The 12,512-nt window shown below is 41.0% G+C and overlaps 1 protein-coding gene and 1 long non-coding RNA gene across 19 annotated transcripts in view; one reads left to right on the forward strand and one right to left on the reverse strand.

The window, feature by feature from the left end:
• The window catches only part of LOC306645778, a 548,414-nt gene that overhangs the window by 283,155 nt on the left and 252,747 nt on the right, over nucleotides 1-12,512 (forward strand). The window lies entirely within an intron of this gene.
• Nucleotides 1-12,512, reverse strand: part of DENND1A (DENN domain containing 1A) — a 512,257-nt gene that overhangs the window by 189,679 nt on the left and 310,066 nt on the right. For all 18 annotated transcript variants that reach the window (XM_079113744.1, XM_079113747.1, XM_079113755.1 and 15 more), the window contains one exon: nucleotides 9,177-9,222. In XM_079113744.1, coding sequence (XP_078969870.1) covers nucleotides 9,177-9,222 — 46 coding nt within the window. The remainder of the gene's footprint in view (nucleotides 1-9,176; nucleotides 9,223-12,512) is intronic.

Consider the following 12,512-nt stretch of genomic DNA (forward strand, 5'->3'; position numbering starts at 1 on the left):
AGGCCTGAACGTGGATCATGAATGTCTGAATCCAATGGGCGAAGAAAAACCTACTCCTTTTGTTGTCTAAAGGGCATAAGTTTTAATGTTCAACTTTAAAAATAAATTTGAAATCAGCTGAGAATCAAATAACATGTAAAGAGAGGTTTATGGGCTCCATTTTAAATCATGATTTTCTCTATAGATGTTTAACTTTATAAGCAAGTGGTTTATGGAGAAATCAGGTTAGCAGGAAGAAAAAAGGTATAGTTACACCACAGTTACACCACAGTCTAGTAAGACTATGCTGTCTTCTTGAGGGGCCTATTGGAAATCTTTGGTATATAACAATATTCAGCACTGAGGACCTACTAATATGCATGGCACTTTAGCCATGTTATTCCTGTCACCCCTTTAGGCAGGAGCTCATTCTGCTGATGGGGATGTAAAGGCCCATAGACTGTCAGAGACAAATGGTAGAGCTGGGATTCAAACTTAGGCTCACTGCCTGCTCCAAAAACCCACGGTCCATCCACATTCTTCTTAACAAAGGCAAAACATAAATACACTAAACAACAACATGCGGTAATTTGTGCAGAAATGCCGGATTTCAGCTTGCTTACACATTGCCCTGGCCCATTTAAAGGCCTTCCGAATCAATTACTTTAGGTCATTAAGAGGAAGTTTAATTTGGTTGACAAACACCCCTACTGTGGTGACCTTGCATATCAACAGCAAATGCCTGATGGTCACAAACCGGTACCCTGAGTCACTGAGCATGGTGTTAAACAAAACCACATGTGCCCAGACCCCAAATGGGATTTGCCTGGGCCAAGGGCACCTCTCTTCAATCACCACTGCTGGTCTCTGAGGTCCCACAAAAGCCCCGCCCCAGTCACTTGCAAGGAGTTTATGAAAAGAAGTCACCAGTCCCATGTGGCTGAACTCAGTTAAAAAGTGCCTTTAAGTGAATGTTAATTAAGAAAAAGTCAATCATTATAAAATAAAAATGGAGGCTGAAAACGAGGGCAAAGTCAAACTTAGATAGGTGTGTCTTTTACTTCTTTTGAAGTATTCCAATTCGATGCCCACATAATATTGCTAGTCACTTTCAATGACTTGGTGCCTACCATGTGATGAATACAAAGCTGGGAGTTTGTATGTCTTCCCTTGTTCCTCATTAAAAACTCCCATGAACTTAGGATTCTACCCATATAACACGTGAGGAGTGTCAGGTACCTTATCACACCCAACTGTAAGGGGCACCTTCCCCAAGGTGGTGACCTTGAAGCTGAAATGCCATGCGTACTGTAGCCCTCATTCAATGACCAACAGGTTTCTCTGAAGAGCCTAGTGAAAGAGCAGTTTTGTGCACAGCAGATAAACCATGTGACAGAATAACTATAACCTTTCCCCTGCTAAAATTGTTCCTCCTTTAAACAAAGGAGCAGATTCGAAGGGACATATCATGTCAGAGCTAGAATCTGAACCCACAAGACTCCAGAGCAAGGACTCTTTCCACTCTTCTACAGGCCTTGTGTGGGGCCACTTCTTACCTTCTCCTCCAGGGATTTAATTTAAGAATCAATGAGTACATAATGGGGATGGGTGGTAAGAGAAGAATGGAGGAACTTTGGATTACATAGAGGGAAATGAGAGCGGGGAAGGGGTAGGGGTATGAAAGATGGTGGAATGAGACAGACATCATGACCCTATGTACATGTGTGATTACACGAATGGTGTGAATCTACATTGTGTACAACCACAGAAACGAAAAGTTATACCCCATTTGTGTACAATGAATCAAAAAGCAGTCTGTAAAAATAAAAAATAAAAAAAGAATCAATGAGTAAAAATTTATAAACTTTGAGGTTTTCTTTGCAGTCATTTTAACAGTGTTAAATGGGACTTTCATATAACGATGGCCAAATGGTAAAAGGAAAAATGGGAACCAAGAGCATCATTGATGCTCTCATTTCCCTGGGCTCTCCTAACAATGACTCGGTTTTTCTAGTGTGTGATTGAGGGTTGGCCTGTCTCACAATAGAACATTTCTACCATGACAAATGATACTCAAGCAGGAGATGCTTAACTCAGGCCAAAACACTTGTTGGGCTTAAAACTGTTTTATATTAATTTCAACCTTAAGATGAAGTGGCATTTTAGAATCACACTCATTTTAAAAGCAGATACCAATGCAAAGAGGAGAGAGCTTCCAAGGGAAACCCATTAACCTTCTCCCTGGCCTGAGGTGAGCAGAGCCTGCTGCACCTGCATCTGCATTCTCCAGATGGGGCAGGACTCCTGTGTGATGACTGTGCCAACGGTACACAGCATGCTAAGGAAATGCCAAGAAAACCAATCATCGTCCAATCCCTGCTCTCTTTACAGAACAACCTTCAGGGTTTCATTGACTCAATCTTTTCCTCTTATTTTCCTACTACTAATTATAATAATGAATGTTCAATACAATATTTGAAACAAGCTCTTCACATCCACTATACCAGTTAATTCTCACAACTCTATAGGATGTACAATATCACCTTAATTTTACAGATGAGAGAAGGGAGCCTTGAAGAGGCTAAGGAGCCAGGCCCCAGGCACTAGTGTCCTCAGAACTTGTCTTTGGAGGACTATGGGCCTGCACTCCTTTCCCCTCCCCGCAATCCCCATCCCAGAACACTGAGAAGGAACAGCTCTGGCGCAGGCAGGGGCCTCTGCCCAGCACTGGGGTTGGGACAGCCATAACCCACACAGTATCAGGGTGCACAGAGCAGACGCTCTGGGGGGCTGACAGACCCTTCGTAGTGGAGGGCTTGGATGTAAATGATCTTACCTCTCAGAGTTTGGCTTCCCCATCTACAAGGGCGGCTATCTCCTGTGTTGCAGAGAGTGAGCAATCAATGCTCCCAAGTGAAAGCAGGCAAACCCCCCAGCACAGTGTGTGGCACTAGGCAAGAACTCAGAAGGTGTCAGGCTCTTCCCTTTCTCAAAGTACTCCCCGCAGACTTAGGACAGCAACTACCAGGTGGGATTTTTTATGTAAATATCATCTTGCTTATAAAGCAGGAATATGAATTACTGGGCCCCAACAAATAAATCTCACATTGAATTTCTCTATTCCTGTGAGGACACACAAGTCACCATTTATAGGTAAATATGATTATGACTCAGAGTTCTGCATTAGCTGAGCATTAACAATGCAAACTACACCTTACTTCTGTCTACAGGTGGGGTCACGTGAAGCCTCAAAGTGATACAGTGGTAAACAAGAAACACTCTTCACTCACTATAAAACTGTTCAAAAATAAATATTCTTTTTAAAAAAGTGACAATGGATTAAAGAACTTCTATGGCAAGGGGGAAAAAAGAAAATAGTTAAAATAGTACAAACTCAATTGACAGAAATTCAGGTTCTCTGAAAAACCCCATAGTCAAACTAGGAGCCCTACACAGATAAATGTGGCCTCTGCGTCCCAGCAACCAATCTGAGTTTTGATTAAGCGCTTGGATCCTGTTCTCAGAATGGAGGTCCAGGGCTACTCCAAGCACTTCATCTACTTGCAAAACCAGGCTTCTGGGGGCTGATGGCTAAGTCTTCCTAGAAAAATGATGGTGAGCAAGAGAGAGGAATGCTGGGAGCCTGGCCTGTCTCCCTGAGCACCCATCACACACCTCTTGCAGTTGCACTGGCGGGGACAGCTAGCCAGAGGCCTGGCAACTTGGTATCTGGGTCCCTCCCACCCCGTTCCCATGATCTGGAATAACTACTTAGCATATCATCTAAATTTATATCCTCAAACTGGGGTAGAGAAAGAATATCTGATGTATTAAAGTACTGGAAACAGAGAGGAGAAGACAACTCTAGTAAAAGCGGAGCTTAAAACCTCAAAGAAAACCATCACTACAAACACCTCGCCCACAGTTTGGTGGCAAAGGAACCATTCAGAAGCTTGGGTTGGGGACGCTAACACATCTGAATTTTATATACATGGTTTTGGTGTGTAATTTCCTTAAGAATTACCTTGATCTTTACAAATATCAATTTACTTTATTAACATGGTTAAGCAGTTTCCAACATTTTATATGGAAGGACTGTGTTTCTAATGGCCCACAAGGAGAAGGCCTGACCATATCCCTCCCCTATTTACACCCTTCAATGGCTCTCTGTTGCCCTATAAAGTTGAAACTCTTTAATGCGGCTTACAAGGCCCTGGATGGCCTGGCCTCTTCCTGCTGAACTCAGGTCTTTCCTCTCCCTTGCTCCTAGTAGACAGAATGCCTCATACTTCCTGGAAAGTCTCCTGGTCTAGACCTCAAGGCTCTGCAGATGGTGTCCCCTGCTCCCCTGGAGCTCCTACTTCTTATCTGTTAGGCTTCACTTTTCTCCTGAGAAGGTATACCTCAGGCTAGAAAAGCTAGAGATGGTGCCTCCCCTCCCTAAGCCTATGGCAGCCCCAATTCACCACAGTTATTTTCTACTTGTGTGCATTTGTTCCAGACCAAATGCTGAGAAGGTGGAGATTATGTCATAATCACCATTTTATACAGACCTCCTGGTATAATGCAGTGCCTGGACACAAAGACTACTAACACATTGCTGGGGAAAGACTATATCCTGTATCCTGGGTCCCTGCCACATGTCAGATTCTGGGATATGCTAGACATCTGCAGGACTCAGCTCTTGCAGATGAAGAAAGTAAAAACATCCAGAAAGACAAAGTATCATGACTGAAGTTAACACAGTAAGGGGAGTGGCCACACAGAAGTGTGGAAGCACATTTATCAAATCCTGCAAAACTATCATTCTCAATACTGGTACTGCCTCCTGTATTGCAAACCAGGACAAAATGGGGCAGGCACAAACCAACTGTGCTGAAGCTCTCTTTCTGCAGTATCCTTAGATTATAGGGAAGAAAACAGAGGCTCAGCAGACAATTGCCTCGCCTAAGATCACATAAGCAGGAAGGAGGAAAACCAGAATCAAGGGCCCTCACTGCCTCAGCATACAGGTGGAGCTTCATTTACAAGCTAGCCTGAGTTTCTCTTTGGAACTATGTCCTTGCTATCACCTTGCCTTCCTCCTTCCTGACTATTCCACCACCAGCAGTAATACAGAATACCTTCTGGATATATCCTTTCCACCCTCCTGAGGCCTGAACACAAAACACTGTGAAGCTTGGGAGGAAGGTCTTCGTTTATCAAACAGAAGCACCATCTACGAGGCATGACCTGGCACCTGCTGCCAGATATGGTACATAAGAGGGACTGCATAAATGTCGCTTGAACTAAATTGAGATCAGTTGAATGAAAGGAAATAGTCACTGTGTAATCTGGCCATGTTTTGGGATTTCCTAGCTGCCAACTAACACGATCATTCTCTCCAAGAAGAAGTGAGGTCTATGCCAATACCCTTGGCTATTCTGCTAACTTGCCACTAGCCTCAAATTGCTTAAATGAGAGAAAGAATATCAAAAGGCAGAAGGAGAGAGAACGATATCGGCTATAAACTTGTCACTTTAGAAGGAAAGTAGACTCTTTATGGTGACGAGGTTACCATTTAACAAACAGCAACGGCATCCTATTTGAGCTTGAAGACTAGAATTAGGTCTTTCCCCAAAATAACCTTTTTCCAAATGAGAATACTCAATTATAATTTCTATTTCTTTTTGTGCAACAAATTTGAGTGTCATAAAAATGGTTAAAAAGTCTTCCTATGGTAGCTTTTTCTAAACTTTTATGAACATCTGCCACATTCATTTGAAGTTTAAAAAATTCTGGCACATATGCAAAGGCATAATAAGGTGCCTATAGCTTTCAAGAAAAAATAACAAGACAGTCAAAAATAAGCCTTTTGCTGAATTGCCAGTAAGAAAACTAGTGTAGTGAGAAGAGATGGGCCTCCCTGAGCTCCTTCCTTAAAGAGCTCTCCTTTGGCCCCAGGTCTGTGTTCCTGCCCAAGCATTACAGCTCATGTTCCTGAGGAAATCTCAGAGGAAGGAAGCATCTTTAGCACTGAAAGGTACAACAGAACCTGATAAACCCACTTGGCAAACACAACTAGGGCTCTCTGAATGTGAGCTGAAATTCAGGGAAGAGATCAGCAAACCAAATTCTCACACGTGGAGTTCACAGCTGCTCTACGCACCCAGGAAACACTTCTTTGTTTAGAAGGCTGGTTTCAAGGGCGAGGAACCTACCATGTTTGTTTTTCTTTTGGTGCTAACCACACAGGAGTTTAACACAGCAGATTCCTCCTGAGCCTCCGTCAATTGACAGGGCCAAGGTCTACCTTGGCCAGTGTGTTCTGAGCTTTCATACTTAAAGCCCTTCAAAAGCTGAACAGAGTAGACTTGCATCCACCCATTCACCTAAGTACAAACTGTTTCAAGTTTTAGCTTCAACATGCATGCATATTTTGCACTGTATATTTTACTACAAAAGGCCTTACTTCAAATTACTTACAATCATATAAAAGGTTAAAAAAAAAAAAAAAAAAAAAACCTCCCTTGTCTTTATGTAAAATTATGGCACTGAGTTGCCTGCACAGTGATGCCTATTGGAGGGCTCCTAAATGTGCTCCAAATTACAATTCCCCAAGCAGTCACTCCACCTTTCTTTTCAGTAAGCAGTCACTGCTTGAAGCCCTGCTAAAGATGCCGAGGGCACGACAGAGAATGACAACAGGTCTGGTTCCCAGATGATTCATGCTCCAGGGGATGACAGAGAGTACAGGGAAGTAAACAGCTATCATTCAGAATTAGTGGTTCCCTAAGTGAAAGAAGACAGAGGACCTCTCGAAAGAGGTAGAGAAGGGCAGGGCCTCTTCATGCAAAGGTGCAGGTATGTGGATCTGATAGGGATCAGCCCAAGCAGCAGCTAACGAGTGCTCTGGCAGTGATGCGCAGAAGACAGCAGTAGAGAAACTGCACAGCTCAGAGATAGTGCAGAGGGAAAGTGGGCCACCTAAAGCAGAAGGCATCACACTCCATGTCAGGGCTATGGAATGAATCTTCATAAGTCCAGCACTAAGTACAATGTTTGGAATATAAGAGGCCCTCGTTTTGCTTATTAAGTGAATGAGTAAGTCTTTGCAAGAATCCAAGAAAGCAAAGAAAACATGTCAATGAAGGCAGTGAAGAAGAAACAGGGCAAGAGACATTTTAGTGATGTGGTAAGAATTTAGACGGACTGAGGGAGGAAGAGGGAGCACTCAGCCTTCCTCAGGTGTCCCACTTTGACATCTCTGAAGTCAATGGTGCCATTTACAGGGACTGGGAGTACAGAAAGGGGAGTGGACTGGCCCAGTGTGTGTGTGTGTTGGCATGCACATGCACTCACAGATAATAATTATTTGGGGAAGGCTGAATGAGGTATCTGTAGTGCATCTATGTGAAATTCTGTGGTACTTAAAATTTTGGACCTGACATTTAGAGAGAGGCAGAGCAACATTAGAATCACAGCTGAGAATGAATGACTTTGACTTGGTAACTGAAGTAAAGATGACAGAGGGCAAGTAGAGAAGAAGAACAATCCAGGACTAGACACTTGAAGAATGCTGAAGGTAGTGGCACATTAAAAGGGTCTGAAAAAGTCTGTGCTAGAGCAGACTGGAAGGCACAAGGAGAAGCAGGAGGAAGTTGTGGATGCTGATAAGGCCAAATGGTCCTCAGATCAGTGTTTCAAACTCTATAGCAATTGGCAGGAAAGGTCCATTAGAAAGTATTCACTTTGAATTTTTCATACAAGAGCTTTGAATAGACCCCCAAACTTGACAAACAAAGGTAAAACTGAAGAAATCTCTTCAATCTGATCTAAATACATCATCCAAGATAGTCCATAAACTGTGTACTGTATGTGCTTAGGGCTGGGTGATGACAGGGAGGGACTGTTAACAGAATGTAGGAGCCACATGGCCGTCCTGTCAAATTAGAAATTTGAGCAGATTTCTGTGGTCTATTTTGATCAAGATTCTCAATGTCAAACAAACAGGTTTTTCGATAACCAACTTGTTTCATTTTTGTAAGCACAATAGCACAGTGTGCAACAGTTAGTGGAGAAGCAGGTGGTCCTCGTCGACGTGAAATGAAGGCAACAGAAGAAGAGAAGCAGCACTTCCTTTAAGACATGCAAAGCACCATCGCAGACGGACATGGCTGTAGATTCCCCTCCAGAGCTTATCTCCTGTGCGATACAGGCAAGCCACCCACCCCCTGCCCCATTCTGCTCTAGTACAAATGTCTGCTCCCCTCCTGAGGAAGAAAAGGCTTGAGGTTCATGTCTACAAACTAATGGCACTTACAGAAGCACAGAAAAGCCCTTTAAAAGAACTGCTATCTAATTGGTACAGCCGTACAGAAAGCAATCTGGCATCAGATTCAGAGCTTTGACCAAGCATTTCTACTTTAGGGATTCTACGCTAAGGAAATAAGTCAAAATGCAGATAAAGCCTTATGCATAAAGATGTTCACTGAAATGCTATTTATAATAGTGAAAACATTATAAACAATCTAAGTGTCCAACAGTAGGAAAATAGTTCAGTTGTGGTATATCCAAATGGTGGGCATGACAGGTAGCAAATTGAAAATTATTTTACTGAGAGTAGACAAACACATGTAGAAATACTTATACCATAATGTTAAGTGAAATAAAGACATAAAATTATATATGTCACATAGCAATCATGCACATTTATATAAAATACATATTCTCAGAATGAAGATTAGAATTAAGAATAGTAAAATTCTAACAGTGGTTCAATCTAGAATAATGGTATTGGGGATAATTTTAATACTCCTCACTTCTATATACCACTTGTTTCTCATTTTCTAGAACAACAAAAAAATGCAATACTGTTATAGTGGTTTAGAATACACATTATTATGAAGAGTGAATCATTTCTCTTTCCTCTTCCAAACCCTCATAGAACCCTTTCCTCTGGTCTCCCTGCCTTCACACCCCTTCACCCATAAAAACCTGTAATCTCTAAGCAAAATGGGAAAGCCTTGGAGTCAAGAGCCAACTGAAAGGGTCTAAGAGGAACGCAGCCCTGTGCACCTGGAAGGGGAACACACATGAGCTTTTGCTTCAATTTGCTCTCATATGCAGAGTTGTTTATCCAAGACCGCGGCTTTCCACTACACAAAGCAAGACAAAACCCCAAGTTGAGCGATCAGGGAGGAAAGAAGCCAACTTACCTCCATTAAACTTAAATGGATTCCTATGAGGTAGGGCATGGGAGCACTGTGAAGAGAAACAGAGACACACAGCTGCTTTAATGTCTGTTGCTTCCGACAGAAAATTACAGATGGTTCACTATTTGGAGAAAAACTGTTTTAATAAACGTATGCACAGTTACATTTCCTTTCACAACAAAAATCCTAATATGACATTTTGTTCCCAAGCCTAGATACTTCAGAAGAATTTCAAAACACAGGCAGCATTGGAAACAGCATGGGGAGTAAGAAGAGCATCAGCCTTGGTGTTAGTCCCTGAAAGCAGCTATGCAGCTGCATGGCCTTGGTCACTCAGGCTTTAAAATGGGACACTGGACTCAACCTGGAGTGTTATTAGAATGAGAGAAAATATTCATCAAATGATGAGTAGAGCTCCTGATAGAAATGGAAACTGTGATTGCCATGATTATGATGGAAAAAGCAATAAAGGTTGCACGGAGGACATAATATGTTTCAATGAAGAATGATTTGTTATTTGCTGTTTCCTTCTACTACCAAGAGATGTGACCTAACTGCCCATTCTGATTGAACAAAGTATTTGGAGAGCTGCGAGCAAGTTTCTCCACCCAGTTGCACACATACCATCTGATGATATAATTCATAAGGCCTCTCTGTTAACTGCTTCTCTCAACAGGTTCCCCAATTCAGTGACTAAGCAAGGGAGAGACAGTCCAACTCAGGTTTTAAAACCTGCACATTTGGGATTGACCAGTCCTTCCTTTGTTTTCAGGATCCTGTGTGCATGTATGTGTGTACACATGATCATTTATGATGCTACCAATGATAAATGTGCTGGCAGTTATATGAAGACCTGTAAATTCAGTTTTGCTAATCCACAAAATAACTTTATAAGGCGAGTATAACCCCACATTTTACAGAGGAGGAAATAGACCAGAATAGTTAAATCACTTATCTAATGCCACAAAATCAAGCAATTGGGGGCTGGAGTTGTGGCTCAGTGGTAGAGCACTCGCCTGGCACATGTGAGGCACTGGGTTCAATTCTCAGCACCACATATAAATAAATGAATTAAATTTAAAAAAAATCAAGCAATTGATAAACCCAGACTTTGACTCTAACATGTACCTGTTTTTCCTTTGGTGTCACGTTGACTCTGATAAGGAACCTACAATCCCCAGGTTCACCTATCACACTATCTTTCCTAGGGGTAGATGAGGGAGATCAAGGAGACAGAGGAGAGTAGAGAGGAAGGAAGAGACTGGAAACTTTTCCATCTGTTTCTCCGGTACGTGATATACGTGATACATTGTATGAAATGTGCACAGGTTTTTTTTTTTTTTTTTTTTTATGAGCTTGGAGGAAAGACACCTGAGGTGAGCAGGTACTTGTTCTCTGGGGCAGCTGGGGGAGTCAAAGTGGATGGACAAGGATGGCTCTTTGGGGATGGGGTTGAGACAATAAGGATGGGTAAGTAATGAAGCAGGAAAGATTTGCTTGCAACAGAATACAACGGGGTTTAGGCTTTTTCTGGAAAGCAATGGTGAGACAACAAAGGTTTTTAAACATCAATGATCAGATGTATAGTTTGATATGCTCAAACATTTTAAAATAAGAAAGGGCACAATTCCCTCATTAGCATTCAACAAATAAAATTTTCTGAACAAAAATCCTTCCCCAGAATATAAAATTTCCCTCTTACTACAGATCTAAGAAGTCATATATTTTGGAAGTCTGCAGAACAAACTTGAATATTAGCAGCACAGTTTGGGAACTATTCTTCTAGGAGACTTTTATATTTGATAATAGCCAAAGAAAGAACACAACAGTAGTGAAAGTGGAGTTATCCTTTCTTTTCTTCCATCATTGTCTTGTCTCCCTTTTTTTTTTTTTAGGGTATCTGCTGGGCACAGTCAGCTTCTCTCTGCTTCGAGGGGAAGGAAATGCCCTGTGATATTTCTTCCCTTAAACTGTAAACCATTAGTTTAGCTGCCAGCTACACAAATGCTCCAACTTCCCAGTGTGCCTGGCTTTGCTGTCCGAGCTTTTTCCAGTGTACATTGAAATGAATGTGTTTCTAATTAAGTAGCTTCAGGAACAAGACAGCTTCAATGTCAAAAATACAAAGTCTGAACCCTGGCAGGAAGTCTTAAGACTGCAAATGTCTCATCCAGTGGAACCTTGCCTAATGTAATGAAAGGAAGCAGGAAGAGTGCAAAATTCCAGAAAAATGGCCACTTATTAGATGTGTTCAGGAGCACAGCCTAACACATAGAAGGGAGAAAAGTCCAGATCCATAATATTTATCTAAATTCTATCAACTTTTCTAATTCTTACACTTAATCATGCAATTGATCAGTGACCATGAGTTTTAATTAGAATTTCAGAACTGAAATCTGAACAAATGAGTTAACATACAGAAAAAGACATTCAAAAATCTGAGTAAGAGGTAAAAATAATACCTATGGCAAGAACCCTCTATATAATTTAATCAAAGGTTTTTATCTAAAAAAGAAATATTTTCTAGAATTTTACATATGTAGGTTTAAATGCCATGCCCTTTGGTACTGCAATAAAAATCAACGAAACCCTGAAAGAAAGGACAAATAACCTTATAGAAATTACTACAGATGCAAGAAGGGACAAAGTGAGATTTGCTCTTCTGGCATATTTAGGTAGGTATTTTTTAAAGCCCAATAATTTTCCAGAGTAATTATGGCCTATCATAGAAATGTAGTTTTGTAGCCAAGTATTGTTAGGACTGCAACAGCTCTGTATTTAGAAAATATTTAAAACACATTTGTTCTGAAATCATAGCAGCTCTATGTTTTGTATGAATGCAAATTTGGACAAATACCTTTTATATTATCATCATTTGCTTACAAAGCTTCAAATACTTCCCAGAATCTATAGCATTTTTACTCTGCAAATATATAATTACAAATTCTAAGTTAGTGGGAAGGGGGGAGAAAAAGAAACCCAGAGCCTCCTTAACATCTCAGTGTGGTAAGGCATGTAACTAGGTAATTTTAGGGACATTCTGAAAATAATTTCTATTCTCAATATACCTCAATAATTATTGCAGCTACTGACTCATTTTCTTGGAACCTCTTTTCTTTACCTTTTTATTAAAAAAAAAAAAGAATAAAAAACCCCCACCTACCCATGATTATATCATCTTTTTAAAAATTTTTTTTAAATTGTCAATGGTTCTTTTTATATTATTTATTTATTTGTGGTGCTGAGTATTGAACCCAGGGACTCACACAAGCCATGTAAGTGCTTCACCATTGAGCCACAACTCCAGCTCTGATTATATCATCTTAATACAAACTGTTT

This window comes from Sciurus vulgaris, assembly GCF_902686455.1.
Source record: "Sciurus vulgaris genome assembly, chromosome: 15".
Lineage (NCBI taxonomy): Eukaryota > Metazoa > Chordata > Mammalia > Rodentia > Sciuridae > Sciurus > Sciurus vulgaris.